Source organism: Artemia franciscana, chromosome 11 (assembly GCF_032884065.1).
Source record: "Artemia franciscana chromosome 11, ASM3288406v1, whole genome shotgun sequence".
Lineage (NCBI taxonomy): Eukaryota > Metazoa > Arthropoda > Branchiopoda > Anostraca > Artemiidae > Artemia > Artemia franciscana.
The window spans coordinates 2,965,570-2,981,778 of NC_088873.1; the positions used below are offsets into that span (position 1 = coordinate 2,965,570).

The 16,209-nt window shown below is 34.9% G+C and overlaps 1 protein-coding gene across 1 annotated transcript; it reads left to right on the forward strand.

Annotated features, from left to right (window-relative positions):
* The first annotated feature begins 4,310 nt into the window (after positions 1-4,310).
* On the forward strand, positions 4,311-12,004 carry LOC136033332 (uncharacterized). Its single transcript, XM_065714124.1, has 3 exons — positions 4,311-4,430; positions 8,121-8,895; positions 11,466-12,004. The coding sequence occupies exons 1-3, from the start codon at positions 4,311-4,313 to the stop codon at positions 12,002-12,004; spliced, it is 1,434 nt and encodes a 477-aa protein (XP_065570196.1).
* The last annotated feature ends 4,205 nt before the right edge of the window (positions 12,005-16,209 follow it).

The following is a 16,209-nucleotide window of genomic DNA, read 5'->3' on the forward strand; positions in this document are numbered from 1 at the left end:
CTGAATACGGATAATGATCTGAATACGGATTGAATACAGAGTCAGTAAACCTGACAATCTATTTATATGCATCATATATATATATATATATATATATATATATATATATATATATATATATATATATATATATATATATTATATATATATATATATATATATATATATATATATATATATATATATATATATATATATATATATATATATATATATATATATCTATTCACAGGTGGGACACAGGGACACAACTACAATGGCGCGTAACTAATATGGCGCGTAACGACTTACGCGCGCGGGGGGCTTGGGTGGGCGCGAAGCGCCCCACCAACTAGGTGTTGGGGTGGCGCGAAGCACCACCCCAACAGCTAGTATTTTTATAATTGTTTAGAATATTTGGAAATACTTTTTCAATCAATTCATTTTTGGACGTCACTAAATTACAGAATTCAGCAGGTAGTTGTATGCGTCCTGAAATTGAGTCTACTGGGAGCTTTCCGTTTCCAATTGCCAGCAATTGATCTGAAAATGTTTGACCAGAGTCATCGTTTTGCAATCGGACACGCATATTTGTAGTTAATTTTAATGTTTTTACGTGTGCCCATAAATTAGAATTTTTCAGGTTGATCTAGGTATTATAGGTAATGTTTGCCTAAAATCTCCCGCAAGCAATATTAATGTGCTGCCAAGGGTTTCGGATTCCTCGCAAATCTTTCAAACATTGATCCAGAGCCTCGAGCGTTTTTTTGTGTGCCATAGTGCACTTTAGATTGTGCCATTTAGAAAGACATCGTAACTCAGATCTCTTACTTTAAATCCCGACCGGATCCAAAGTCATTAATGGGGGGGACCGGAAATCTTGGAAAACACCTAAAGCGGAGAGATCTGGATGAAACTTGGTGAGAAAAAGAAGTCCAAAATACTTGATTGACATAACCGGAATGGATCCGCTCTTGATCTTGTGACATATTTGGGAGTATGGGGGAGAGAGAAACCTAAAATCTTGGAAAACGCTTAGAGTGGAGGGATTTGGATGAAACTTGGTTGGAAAAATAAGCAGTAGTCCTAGATACTTGATTGCCATAACCGGAACAAGCCGCTCTATTTGGAGGAGTTGAGGGGGAGGGTTAATTCTGGAAAATAAGAAAAAAATGTGGCAATGTTAACTTACAAAGGAGTGATCGTATCTTAATGAAATTTTATATTTAGAAGTACCTCGTGACTCAGATCTCTCATTTTAAATCCCTACCGGAGATCTTGGAAAAACGCCTATAGTAGAGAAATCGAGAAGATACTTTGTGGATAAAATAAGCATATGTCGTAGATGTGTGATTGACGTAACCGTACTAGATTCACTCTCTTTGAGAGAGTTAGGGGGTGGGGTTCAGTGCATTGGCGAGTTTGGTGCTTCTGGACGTGCTAGGGCGATGGAAATTGGTAGGCGTGTCCGGGAGCTGCACAAATTGACTTGATTAGGTCGTTTTTCTCAATTAGACAATCGGGAGGGGGGGGGGGTTGAAGGGAGAGGGAAAAGTAGAAAAATGAGGTGTTTATAACTTTCGGGTGTGTGATCGAATCTTAATGAATTTGATATTTAGAAGGAACTTGTGACTCAGAGCTCCTATTTTAAATCCCGACCTGCATTAAGCGTCAGATTTTGCTTTTAAATCAATCTATTGATTCTTAGAATTTTGCTACAGCTCATACCCTATGAGCTCTTGGCTCGTCTGGCCTCTTGACAAGCGCCATATGAGCTCTTATCTCTTGTTATAATTAAGTGCTTCGAAAAGTTATAAGAAAACTGCCCCCCCCAAACGGTCAAATTGGGAAAACGACTATTTCTTATTTAATCTGGTCTGGCCCCTGATATGCCTGCCAAATGTCATCGTCCTAGCTTACCTGGATGTGCCTAATGTAGCAAAACCGGGACCGACAGACCGACAGAATTTGCGATCGCTATATGTCACTTGGTTAATACCAAATCCCACAAAAAGAGAGTTTTTATAAAACGTATTTACGCTTGCTCGACGGTTTGAAACTCCAAAAGTTTAAACGAAAAATCTTTACAAAATTGAGTTAAGGCTGAATCTGGTTTGAAGATTTTGATGCATATTCATTAGATGGTGAACCCTTAATTTCTGCAACAAGTACAGTTAACAATGTGTGAAACGACAACAAACCGGTTTCTTCGATAGTTTTTTCGTTACTTTAGAAGCAAATTTGGGCTATATATTTGCACATTCGGTGGAGGGGTTAAAGCATAGCGGATCTGCGTTTAAAATGGGTTAAGTAAAATTATTCCACATATTATGAAGTAAGAGTTGTTTTCTGTCTTCAAACTGTCCAAATACTTTACCCCCACCCACCCTCCTTATTTGCAAATATATAGCCCAAATTATATATATTTCCCATCTATTCTGTCACTTGTCTTTGTCTTGTCTCAAGCAAAGCTAAAAGAAATGAACCAAGAAACCAGTTTGTTTGCTCGATCTTTACATACCGTAAACTTGAGTGAGTGGCCTATAATGTACGAGTCCCAAAATTCCTTCTCCCTACAAAAATAACTCAAACAGAATTCTCAAATTAGGAAAGCCTTATTTTCCACTAGGGGCATTTTCTGGGGGAGTATTTACTTGCAGAGATCGTATATTTTTTCCGCGGGGGTATTTTCCAGGTGAGTCGGGGAGTATGTTTTGGGATGGTAAATGCTAGGGGGTGGGGGCAAACACCTAAAGCCAGGTGAACGAAGGTTAAGCAAGCAAGGTAAAAGTAGAGTTAGATTAGGAGCAAAGGATAAGGATAAAGATCTTCCAGAGCCATTGCTGGCGAATAGGGCGTCGAATCGACGTTTCAGTTGCTGGGTGCATTTACAGGAACAAGTAGCAAGCTTGTCGCCCAACCTTGCTGCGGCGGGGATCGAACCCTGGGCCCCGTATTGCCAAGCAGAGCACCAATCCACTGTGCTACAACAGGTTATTAGTATCAAAACTTGAAAATTATTTAATTATTTATTTCTACCAAATTTTTGACTAATGTAGCTCTACTTTTCTTTAACAAACTTGTTTGTGGAAAGTCTTTTAAATTAATTTTTGTTCGTTTTTTATTGACATTAACTCAAAGAACTTTTTTCCACAACTAAATTTTTCAAAAAAAAAGGTAAACAATCCCATTAAACTAAAAATTAGGAAAAATAGAATCAAATGATTTACCAAGCACAAAACTAGCAACAATCAGCCTAATCAAATATATGAAACCCAAAACGAACAGAAATTACAATAAATAACCGTGTCAAAGTCAAAACGAGCAGAAATTAACATGCGTAGAGCTCAAAACCCAATGTAATGTGAGAATGGGGATACTGCCACCTCAGGACCCAAGCATTCCCTACAAACCTCAGTTTACCCCTCCCCAGCTGAGATTTAGTTTCTTCAAAAAAATCTTGTCAAAACTAAGTTGAGCCTGCATAATTCAAGCATTCAGAAAAATAGGTCAGTTTTCTTTAGTAAATATTTGCCTTTATGCTGATATATAACCTACTAAAGACACTCTACACCACAAATTCGTTTTTATATTTGTTTTTATATAAATCTACATGGTGTGCGACTTCTGGGACACCCTGTGTTTCAATGGATATTTTTACACCATCTATAAAAATCAGTCATTTTCAAAATTACTGACAGATGTTTACACTTTAAACAAATGTTTACACATGTGCTTACATGACAGATGTCATGATGCAACAGACGCTCAGTGTTGTATGTGGTAAATATTTGAAATACACATTAAAATTTCATTTAACTATCCATAATTTCTCGGTATAAGCATGCACAAAGATTTGCCGAATAAAATAAAACGACATGTAAAGCACGATCAGTTCATAAGGCAGTATTACCAATCCGACTGGGCAGAATTGCGAAACTGCTCGTCGGTAATGCCATGGAGTAAATATACAAAAGACGACCCAGTTAAAGAAGTGTCACTCTCCGAAAAAGCTATTACAAAAGCTATTGAGCAATGTGTCCCATCAAAGACAATTCAAGTCACTTCCTCAGATAAACTATGGTTCAATGCTGCTTGTACAAAGGCGACTAGGGACAGAAAGAAGACCCATCAGAAATGGCACATGACAAAATCGGATGAGAATCAGATGAGCTAAGAATAAATCTCGCCAAGCTAGAACTGATTATAAACGCAATTTTGAAATAAAGCTAAAAAACACCCCTGTAAAGCAATGGTGGAGAATTGTCGAAAAAGCCCTACCCTCGTCCAAACTAATTTCAATTCCATCACTTCATGTTGAAGGGGTGATGATGCATTCTGGACGGGAAAAGACGGATTCTCTTGCATATACTTTTAAAAAGGTCCCTCAACTTGATGACAAAGTAGTCAACCCTCCCCTATTCCACAACAAGCAGACACCAAAATCACAGGTATAAACATAACCAGTAGCAAGGTTTTTTCACACTAATACAAAAGAAGAAAAAAACTAAAAAAGGTAAAAACTACAAAAAAAACTAAAAAGAAAAAAAAACTAAAAAAGCTAAAAAACTAAAAAAAACTAAAAAAAGGTAAAAATCTAATAACTAAAAAAAAACTGAAAAAAAATAAAAAAAGGCAAAAACTACAAAAAAAATAAAAACTAATAAAAAAACTAAAAAAGCTAAAAACTAAAAAACTAAAAAAAAATAAAAAAAAAGGTAAAAAACTAAAAAAACTGAAAAAGAAAAAAACTAAAAAAAAGGAAAAACTGAAAAATAAAAGAGAAAAAGAAAACTAAAAAAATATGAATAAATATATATAAAAATAAGTTGTTTGTGGGTTATGTCTGTCTGTCTGTCTGTCGAGTGACGTCGTGTTTGTCCGCATATGACGTCTGAATTATTTCACACTAATACAAAAGAAGAAAAAAAACTAAAAAAGGTAAAAACTACAAAAAAAACTAAAAAGAAAAAAAACTAAAAAAGCTAAAAAACTAAAAAAAATTAAAAAAAGGTAAAAAACTAAAAACTAAAAAAAACTGAAAAAACTAAAAAAAGGCAAAAACTAAAAAAAAACTAAAAACTAATTAAAAAAACTAAAAAAGCTAAAAAACTAAAAAAACTAAAAAAACTAAAAAAAGGTAAAAAACAAAAAAAAAACTAAAAACTAAAAAAGAAAAACTAAAAAAAAGGAAAAAACTGAAAAATAAGAGAAAAAGAAAACTAAAAAATATTAATAAATATAAAAAATATAATATAAATATAATATAAATTAGCATAAAGCACCGAGACACAAATGACGACCGGGACACAGGGAGTATAAATGACGACCAGGACATAAGTAAAAAAAAAAAAAACTAAAAAAACTAAAAAAAGGCACAGGGGAATATAAATGACGACCGGGACACAAGGAATATAAATGACGCCCGGGACATTCAAAGAGAAATCACAGACTGGAACACCGGGACACAAATGACGACCGGGACACAGGGAATATAAATGACGACCGGGACACAGGGACATAACTACAAAGGAGACGCCGGGGTGCACAGGAGGATACATAAATGACGACGACGACACAGGGAATGGTCGATTAGCCATCACCATCAACAAAGCTCAAGGGCAATCATTAGAATCATAAAGTATAGATCTGAATACGGATTGTTTTCCCATGGACCATTATGTTTTGCATGTTCAAGAGTCGGTAGACCTGACAATCTATTTATATGCACAGACAATTTGAAAGCAAAGAATGTTGTATATTCGCAAGTTTTACGTAGTTAAAAACATATATTTATATATATATATATATCTATCTATATTCACAGGCTGGACAGGTAAGTAAGCTGCACAGGCTTACTATTCGTAAGATAAAAATACCCCCATTTTCACGTTTTCCAAGAATTCCGGTTTCCCCTCCAACTCCCCCCAATGTCACAGGATCTGGTTGGAATTTAAAATTAGAACTTTAAGGCACAAGATCCTTCTAAATCTCAAATTTCATTAAGATCTGGTCACCCTTTTGTAAGTTAAAAATACCTCAATTTTCAAAATTACCCCCCCCCATTCCACCAAAGAGAGCAGATCCGGTCCGGTTATATCAGTCACGTATCTATTCTATTCAGAATAGATACACAGATACACAGAATAGATAGAGTCAAAGGTTTCTATTCTTCCCATCCAGTTTCATCCTGATCTCACCGCTTTAAGTATTTTCTAAGATTTTCGGTCCCCCCAAACTGACCCAATCACGCTTGATCCGGTTGAGACTTAAAATAAGAGATCTGAGTTACGAGGTCCTTCTAAATATGAAGTTTAATGAAGATCCGACCAGTCCTTCGTAAGTTAAAAATATATTATATTTTTCAGAATTACCCCCCCCCCCCCAATAGAGCAGATCCGTTCCAATTATGTAAATCACGTATGTAAGACTTCTGCTTTTTTCCACCAAATTTCATCCCGATCCCTCCAATCTAAGCGTTTTCCATGATTTTAGGCTCCTCCATCCCAAAGTCACCAGATCCAGTCAGGATTTGAAATAAGAGCTTTGAGACACGATATCCTTCTAAATATTAAATTTCATTGAGATCCGATCACCCGTTCGCACGTCAAAAATACCTCATTTTTTCTAATTTTTCAGAATTAACCCCTCCCCCAACTACCCCAAAGAGAGCGGATCCATTCCGGTTATGTCAATCATGTATTTAGGACTTGTGCTTATTTTTCCCGCCAAGTTTCATCCCGATCCCTCCACTCTAAGGGTCTCTCCAAGTTTTAGGCTTCCCCATCCCAACTCCCCCCAATGTCACCAGATCCGGTAAGGTTTAAAATAAGAGCTCTGAGACACGATATCCTTCTAAATATCAAATTTCATTTAGATCTGATCACCCATTCGTAAGTTGAAAATACCTCATTTTTTCTAATTTTTCAGAAATAACCCCCCCCAACTACCCCAAAGAAAGCGGATCCGTTCCAGTTATGTAAATCTTGTATCTAGGACTTGTGTTTATTTTTCCCACCAAGTTGGGAAAACAACTATGTCTAATTTAAGCTGGTCCTGCCCCTGATACGCCTGTCAAATTTCATCGTCCTAGCTTACCTGGAAGTGCCTAAAGTAGCAAAACCGGGACCAACAGACAGACCGAAAGATCGACAGGATTGGCGATTGCTATATGTCACTTGGTTAATACCAAGTGCCATAAAAACCGAGAGAAATTGTGAAAAAATTGTAAAAAAATATTATCTAGAAATCGAGCAATAATTCTTTTATAATCAAATTAGCCTGCCATTACCAGCACAATAGTGGTGCCAAGTAAAGAGCGATAAAAATTAAATACTTTTTTTTCGTTAGGATACTTTGTATGGAAGAAACTATCGTACGAACTTCAAATGAAACTTATTTGATTTAAAATTAGAAGTTCTATTACCCTTTTTATGAGTCAAACGTAACTGGAGTGAAACCAGCGCTCTCTCCTGGTCCCTTTTTACTATTCACCCCAAAAAGACATCTGATCAAAGTTTTAAGATATCTATTTTATTCAAAATAGTCGAAAAGCTCAACAACTATGTCTCTAGGGATAAAAAGAATTTCCATAGTCCTTATAGGAAGGGCTTTAAGTGATACAAGTGGCTAAATTTTTGAACTGTATATAGGAACCGCTAATAATGTTGCATTGGAGCTCTCAGGGCATGTCGTCGGGTTGCTGAACTAAATCAAAAGACACCATGTGCATCCAATGTTATAAAAGGAATGTGTATGTGACATCTAGGAAATGCTCAAGTCCATTGAATCTAAACAGTTATGGCATGCTGAGTGGTATGTTTCACGTAATCACAAGAAAATATGTGAAAATATGTGGTCTTCAAATATGTGGTTTTCGAAGGTCTGAAAACCAAATATTTAAAATAAGTTAAATTTAAAGTTAAAACGAAGATTTATCTATCAGAACGAGCAATGATTTTCTATACGTATATACATTTTTTCTCGAAAACGACGCTGTAGTTTTTTTTTATAAAAATTGGCAGTCTTCCAGTTTCTGGTGTGAAAAAAAAAATGATCTAGACTTGGAAAAATTGGCTAACAGCCTTAACTTCGGAAAAATAAAAAAAATCTCATATTTATTTCAATGGTTATATCATTAGCTTTTAGAAGAAAATGCAAAACTTTTGCGCAACGAGAACGATAACCATCAAAATATAATCAAATTACACGAAAAATTGGAAAATAAAGATACAATGGCCCCATCCTCTCTTAAAAATTGTGGATCGTACTCTAGTGTTGTTAAAGGTCCTGAAACCTTTAGTATTATTCTTGAGCCAAGCAGTAATGAAGCAAAAGATCATAAAAAAAAGAGAGAACCACCGGCAAAAATAGTGCAAGACATTAGTAAAATAATCAGAGAAGATTCCACCAAATTTTCTGCTAAAAATATCAAACATGGGCGAGAAGGCAAAATCATTGTTGAATTTAACTCAAAACAAGATTTAAACAATACTCTTTGTGCTTTCAACAAAAATTCAGTAGCACTAAAATATACTTCGAGGGAATTAAAAAAACGCCTGCAAAGAATGCTTGTGAACGGTGCTCCCGTAATCAAAAATAAATCAGAGTGCAAAGAATTTATAGAACATAGTAACCCAGATATGGGAAAACTTGTTATTGCTGAAGAAACCTTGGAAGTGGTGACTATTATTGAAAAAGGAAAAAGTTGCAGCGTCGTATTAAAAATGAGTCCAAAAATCAGAGGAGAAATTTTAAAAAGAGGAGGCCTCAATTTTGGATTTCTTCACCTACAATGCGAAGATTACATTAGCCTTATACGATGCACCAATTGTTGTCTTTTTGGCCGCAAGAAGTCTGAGTGTAAGGGCGATTTAACCTGCTCTTGGTGTATGGGTAATCATGACTATAATGAATGTACTAAATCCTTCAGTAGTCGCCCTATACATCAAAAGTTGCAATCCTAAAATATTTCACTTATTTTCGAAAAAGAGAAAAAAAACTAGAAGTACAATGAAAATCACACTATCAGATTCAGCTTATCAGAGAACCCTATTGTAGGGTTTTAAGCGCCTATCTGCAAAAATGTGGACTTTCGGATTTTTTTTGGCATAAGAAAGATCACAGATGCGTGTTTTTTTCTCTTTTGTTGTTTATTTGATATTTTTTTCTTTTTCCCAGGGGTGATTGTATCGACCTAGTGGTCCTAGAATGTCATGAGAGGGCCCATTTGAATGGAAATTAAAAGTTCTAGTGTCTTTTTTAAATGATGTAATTAAAAACAAGTAGTTTTGACAAAAGTATCACTTTTTGCGACAAAACTGTACAAGCTTCATGAATGACGTCAGAATCGTAGGTTGTAACCACATATGAAGTATTGAGTGAATGCAATATTTATGCACGTTTATCTTTCGAAAAGATAATTTAAGAAATACATAATGGCGCGATATGGTTCATTATAAATGGGGACTACGTAATTTTTATTGGGTATATCTGAGTACATTGGGTACATATTGGGTATATCTGAGTACATTGGGTACATATTGGGTATATCTGACTATATTGGTTACATAGTAGCTAAAAGTTAAGATAATACAAGCATCTTTTGGAAAGCTGCTTATCTGGCGTACGGATTCAAATTTAGGATCATTTCAACTTAGGATAGTGACTATCAGCGAAAATAATCAAACTTAAGTCTGAAGAGCAAGTTATTAAGCAGGAGGGCAGTCCCTTCATATACGGAGTAGTTTCTGTTCGTTTTGAGCTTTAATGTTGCTCCTTCAGGATGGTGACTTCCTATTCTAACTAAGGAAAAGGCAGAGGCTTTAATCTTTTTGTGATCCTGGTTGCAGCGGTACCTTTCAACCTAGTAATACGGTTTTCAGGGGTAGCTAGCAACCGAACAACCAACTAAAATGATGCTAGCAACTAAATTACATAAAAAACGTCTTGATGGGTTAAAATCTGAGAAAATTCGTTAAGAGCCTTAATTTTGATTTTTGTAAAATGACATCATTTAGTAAAAATTAGAATGACGTCACCGTACTTTTCAGACTTAAGTGGACAAATCCGAGATTTTCATGTGTTGAGTAGTTTGTAATAAGTTGCTTAAAGAAAAAAAAAACTAGGAAGTCCAAAAATATTTGCAGGTATTCTGACAAGGGATTATATCAATTCAAAAAAACTTAAAAAATAAAACAAAAAGGTTGAAGCTTAGTAGAAATTGGACTTGCGTTAATAATAAAATATCTTTAATAGCTTCAGTTTGTGAAGACATTAGATTGAGTAAAGACTAAAAAACTGGTAAGTGCTTATCTCTATAATTGTTGTTTTATGTTTCCTTTAAAAAAAAAAAATATTTTAGTTTTCAGTTCAGAATTGCTAAAGTTATTATACAAACTGCAAAAACATTTATGATGTGTGGTCAAATATATTAATTATTAAGTTCAAACCAGAAAATACCTGAAAATTTCGAAATCGGTTTTAAATAATCTCTCAGTCCAAAGTTATAACTGTATCCTAGAACCAAACTGTTTTGGCTCAACACCTAAAGTGCCTATGACTATAACCGTTGTGTTATATTTCAATTGAAAAAAAAACACATTTTTTATTATTTTGGGTTTTAGTTAAGACTCGCTAAAGCTATTACATAAACTGCAAAAATATTTATGGTGTCTGAGTAATAATATTAATCTTTTAATTCAAAACCAGAAATAGTTTGAAATTAGCTTTAAATGATCTTTCTGTTCAAGTTATTATTGTCCCCTGGAATCAAACTATTTTTGGCTTAACTCCTAAAGTGAGAGTCTATATAACCAGTGTCTTCTATTTCCATTGAATAAAATTCAAGTATTTTTATTTTAGTTTTCTGTTTAGAATTGCTATGGTATATATTATATAAACTGCAAAAACATTTATGGTGTGTGAGTAATAATATGAATTTTTTAATTCAAACCAGAAAAATACCTAAAAATTTAGAAATTAGTTTTAAATAATTTTTCAGTTCAATTATATAACTGTCTCCTGAAACCAAACTTTTTTGGAGCGAATCTCTATAGCCGTTGTCTCATATTTCCATTAAATTCATGTAGTACGTATCTCTATAACCGTTGTCTTATATTTCCATTGAAAAAAAAAATCAATTTTTTAAATTTAGTTTTGATTTCAGAATCACTAAAGTTAGTATATAAACTGCAAAATTATTTACGGTGTCCGAACAATAATATTAATTTTTTAATACAAACCAGAAAACCACCTGACAATTTTGAAAATAGTTTTTTTTTTCTTTGTTTTAAACAGTGCGACACATTGTAGAATTTCAAACGTTGAAATAATGTTGACTCAAGTGAATTACAAACAATGCCGTTTAACAAAGTTTCAAGAGCATTTTCCCACCTATTTGATTTTGGTTTCTTTTAAGCATCAAACAAGAAAAACACCTTATTAAATGAGATGAAAAAAGAAGACACGAAATGCTTCTGAAAAAGGCATATTGGATAGTGATAGTGATAATGATAGTTATAGTAAAGCCAGATTGGATATTCGTCAGCTGCTGCTAAGCAATGGGGCAGACCCGAATATAAATGATGATAACGAAAAAACAGCTTTGCATTATGCTTCTGAAAAAGGCACATTGGATAGTGATAGTGATAGTGATAGTGATAGTGATAGTGATAGTAAAGCCAGATTGGATATTCGTCAGCTGCCTTATGTTTCTGAAGAAGGCAGATTGGATATTTGTCAGCTGCTGCTAAGCAATGGGGCAGACTCAAATCTGAAAGATAATGAGGAAAAAACAACTTTGCATTATGCTTCTGAAAATGGCGGATTGGATATTTGTAAGCTGCTGCTAAGCAATGGTACTGACCCGAATCTGAAAGATTATAAGAAAAAAACAACTTTGCATTATGTTTCTGAAGAAGGAAGATTGGATTTTTGTCAGCTGCTGCTAAGCAATGGGGCAGACCCGAATCTGAAAGATAGTGTGAAAAAACAGCTTTACATTATGTTACTCCCTGCTTCTTGAGCCCCCCAAGCCCTCCCCGCGCGCGTAAGTTGTTACGCGCCATATTAGTTACGCGCCATTGTAGTTGTGTCCCTATGTCCAGCCTGTGAATATAGATAGATATGTATATAAATATATGTTTTTAGCTACGTAAAACTTGCGAATATACAACATTCTTTGCTGTCCAATTGTCTGTGCATATAAATAGATTGTCAGGTCTACCGACTCTTGAACATGCAAAACATAATGGTCCATGGGAAAACAATCCGTATTCAGATCTATACTTTATGATTCTAATGATTGCCCTTGAGCTTTGTTGATGGTGATGGCTAATCGACCATTCCCTGTGTCGCCGTCGTCATTTATGTATCCCCCTGCTCCCCGGCGTCTCCTTTGTAGTTGTGTCCCTGTGTCCCGGTCTTCATTTATATTCCCTGTGTCCCGGTCGTCATATGTGTCCCAGTGTCCCAGTCTGTGATTTCTTTTTGAGTGTCCCGGGCGTCATTTATATTCCTTGTGTCCCGGTGTCCCGGTCGTCATTTATATCCCCCTGTGCCCCCGGCGTCGCCATTGTAGTTGTGTCCCGGTGATGGTGATTGCTAATCGAACATTCCTTTTGTCCCGGTCGCTTTCTCTTTGAGTGTCGTCATTTATATTCCCTATGTGCCGGTGTCCCGGTCATCATTTGTGTCCCAATGTCCCGGTTTGTAATTTCGTCAGTTGAAAACATGACGTCAGTCAACACACAAACATGACGTCACCTGACAGACAGATCCTTAGACAACTTATTTTTATATATATACTAGCTGTTGGGGTGGCGCTTCGCGCCACCCCAACACCTAGTTCGTGGGGGCGCTTCGCGCCCCCCCCAAGCCCCCCCACGCGCGTAAGTCGTTACGCGCCATATTAGTTACGCGCCATTGTAGTTGTGTCCCTATGTCCCACCTGTGAATATATATATATATATACTAGCTGTTGGGGTGGGGCTTCGCGCCCCCCCCCAAGCCCCCCCGCGTGCGTAAGTCGTTACGCGCCATAATAGTTACGCGCCATTGTAGTTGTGTCCCTATGTCCCACCTGTGAATATAGATATATATATATATATATATATATATATATATATATATATATATATATATATATATATATATATATATATATATATATATATATATATATATATATATATATATATATATATATATATATATATATATATATATATATATATATATATATATATATATATATACTAGCTGTTGGGGTGGCGCTTCGCGCCACCCCAACACCTAGTTGGTGGGGGCGCTTCGCGCCCCCCCCAAGCCCCCCCGCGCGCGTAAGTCGTTACGCGCCATAATAGTTACGCGCCATTGTAGTTGTGTCCCTATGTCCCACCTGTGAATATAGATAGATATATATATATGGTTTTAACTACGTAAAACTTGCGAATATACAACATTCTTTGCTGTCCCATTGTCTTTGCATATAAATAGATTGTCAGGTTTACCGACTCTTGAACATGCAACATATAATGGTCCATGGGAAAACAATCTGTATTCAGATCTATACCTCATGATTCTAATGATTGCCCTTGAGCTTTGTTGATGGTGATTGCTAATCGACCATTCCCTGTCCCGGTGTCCCGGTCGTCATTTACATCCCCCTGTTTCCCCCGGTGTCCCCGTTGTAGTTGTGTCCCTGTGTCCCGGTCGTCATTTATATTCCCTGTGTCCCGGGTCCCGGTCGTCATTTGTATCCCGGTGTCCCGGTCTGTATATACATTCGTTTTTTAGTTTTGTTTTTCTCCTTTATTTTTTTCTTTTTTTTTCTTTTTTAGCTTATTTAGATTTTTATATTTTTTAGTTTTTTTATTAGTTTTTAGTTTTTTTTTCTTTTTAGTTTTTTTGTCCCGGTCGTCATTTATATCCCCCTGTTTCCCCCGGTGTCCCCGTTGTAGTTGTGTCCCTGTGTCCCGGTCGTCATTTATATTCCCTGTGTCCCGGTCGTCATTTGTATCCCGGTGTACCGGTCTGTATATACATTCGTTTTTTAGTTTTGTTTTTCTCCTTTATTTTTTTCCTTTTTTTTTCTTTTTTAGTTTATTTAGATTTTTAGATTTTTTAGTTTTTTTATTAGTTTTTAGTTTTTTTTTCTTTTTAGTTTTTTTGTAGTTTTTACCTTCTTTTTAGTTTTGTTAATTTTTTTTTTTACTTGTGTCCTGGTCGTCATTTATACTCCCTGTGTCCCGGTGCTTTGTTGATTGCTAATCGAACATTCCTTTTGTCCTGGTCGCTTTCTCTTTGAGTGTCGTCATTTATTTTTTTCTTTTTTAGTTCTTTTAGTTTTTACCTTTTTTAGTTTTTTTTAGTTTTTAGTTTTTTTAGTTTTTTACCTTTTTTTAGTTTTTTTAGTTTTTTTAGTTTTTTAGCTTTTTTATTTTTTTTATTAGTTTTTAGTTTTTTTGTAGTTTTTGCCTTTTTTTTAGTTTTTTTAGTTTTTTAGCTTTTTTATTAGTTTTTAGTTTTTTTTTGTAGTTTTTGCCTTTTTTTAGTTTTTTCAGTTTTTTAGCTTTTTTATTTTTTTTATTAGTTTTTAGTTTTTTTTTGTAGTTTTTGCCTTTTTTTAGTTTTTTCAGTTTTGACGTCACCTGATCCAGTTTTTTCAGGTGACGTCACCTGATCCACGATCCACAGATCCACAGACAACTTATTTTTATATATATAGATAGTTTTTTTTTTTTTACTTATGTCCTGGTCGTCATTTATACTCCCTGTGTCCCGGTGCTTTGTTGATTGCTAATCGAACATTCCTTTTGTCCTGGTCGCTTTCTCTTTGAGTGTCGTCATTTATTAGTTTTTTCCTTTTTTTTTTAGTTTTTTATTGGTTTTTACCTTTATTTTAGCTTATTTTTCAGTTTTTTCCTTTTTTTTTAGTTTTTTTTTATTTTTTATTTTTTTTTAGTTTTTTACCTTTTTTTAGTTTTTTTAGTTTTTTTAGTTTTTTAGCTTTTTTACTTTTTTTATTAGTTTTTAGTTTTTTTTTGTAGTTTTTGCCTTTTTTTAGTTTTTTCAGTTTTTTTTTTAGTTTTTTATTGGTTTTTACCTTTATAGTTTTTTTAGTTTTTTAGCTTTTTTATTTTTTTTATTAGTTTTTAGTTTTTTTTGTAGTTTTTGCCTTTTTTTAGTTTTTTCAGTTTTGACGTCACCTGATCCAGTTTTTTCAGGTGACGTCACCTGATCCATCCATCCATCCATCCATCCATCCATCCACAGACAGACAACTTATTTTTATATAGATAGATATATATATGGTTTTAACTACATAAAACTTGCGAATATACAACATTCTTTGCTGTCCCATTGTCTTTGCATATAAATAGATTGTCAGGTTTACCGACTCTTGAACATGCAACATATAATGGTCCATGGGAAAACAATCTGTATTCAGATCTATACCTCATGATTCTAATGATTGCCCTTGAGCTTTGTTGATGGTGATTGCTAATCGACCATTCCCTGTCCCGGTGTCCCGGTCGTCATTTACATCCCCCTGTTTCCCCCGGTGTCCCCGTTGTAGTTGTGTCCCTGTGTCCCGGTCGTCATTTATATTCCCTGTGTCCCGGTCGTCATTTGTATCCCGGTGTCCCGGTCTGTATATACATTCGTTTTTTAGTTTTGTTTTTCTCCTTTATTTTTTTTCTTTTTTTTTCTTTTTTAGCTTATTTAGATTTTTAGATTTTTTAGTTTTTTTATTAGTTTTTAGTTTTTTTTTTCTTTTTAGTTTTTTTGTCCCGGTCGTCATTTATATCCCCCTGTGTCCCCGTTGTAGTTGTGTCCCTGTGTCCCGGTCGTCATTTATATTCCCTGTGTCCCGGTCGTCATTTGTATCCCGGTGTCCCGGTCTGTATATACATTCGTTTTTTAGTTTTGTTTTTCTCCTTTATTTTTTTCCTTTTTTTTTCTTTTTTAGCTTATTTAGATTTTTAGATTTTTAGTTTTTTTATTAGTTTTTAGTTTTTTTTTCTTTTTAGTTTTTTTGTCCCGGTCGTCATTTATATCCCCCTGTTTCCCCCGGTGTCCCCGTTGTAGTTGTGTCCCTGTGTCCCGGTCGTCATTTATATTCCCTGTGTCCTGGTCGTCATTTGTATCCCGGTGTACCGGTCTGTATATACATTCGTTTTTTAGTTTTGTTTTTCTCCTTTATTTTTTTCCTCTTTTTTTCTTTTT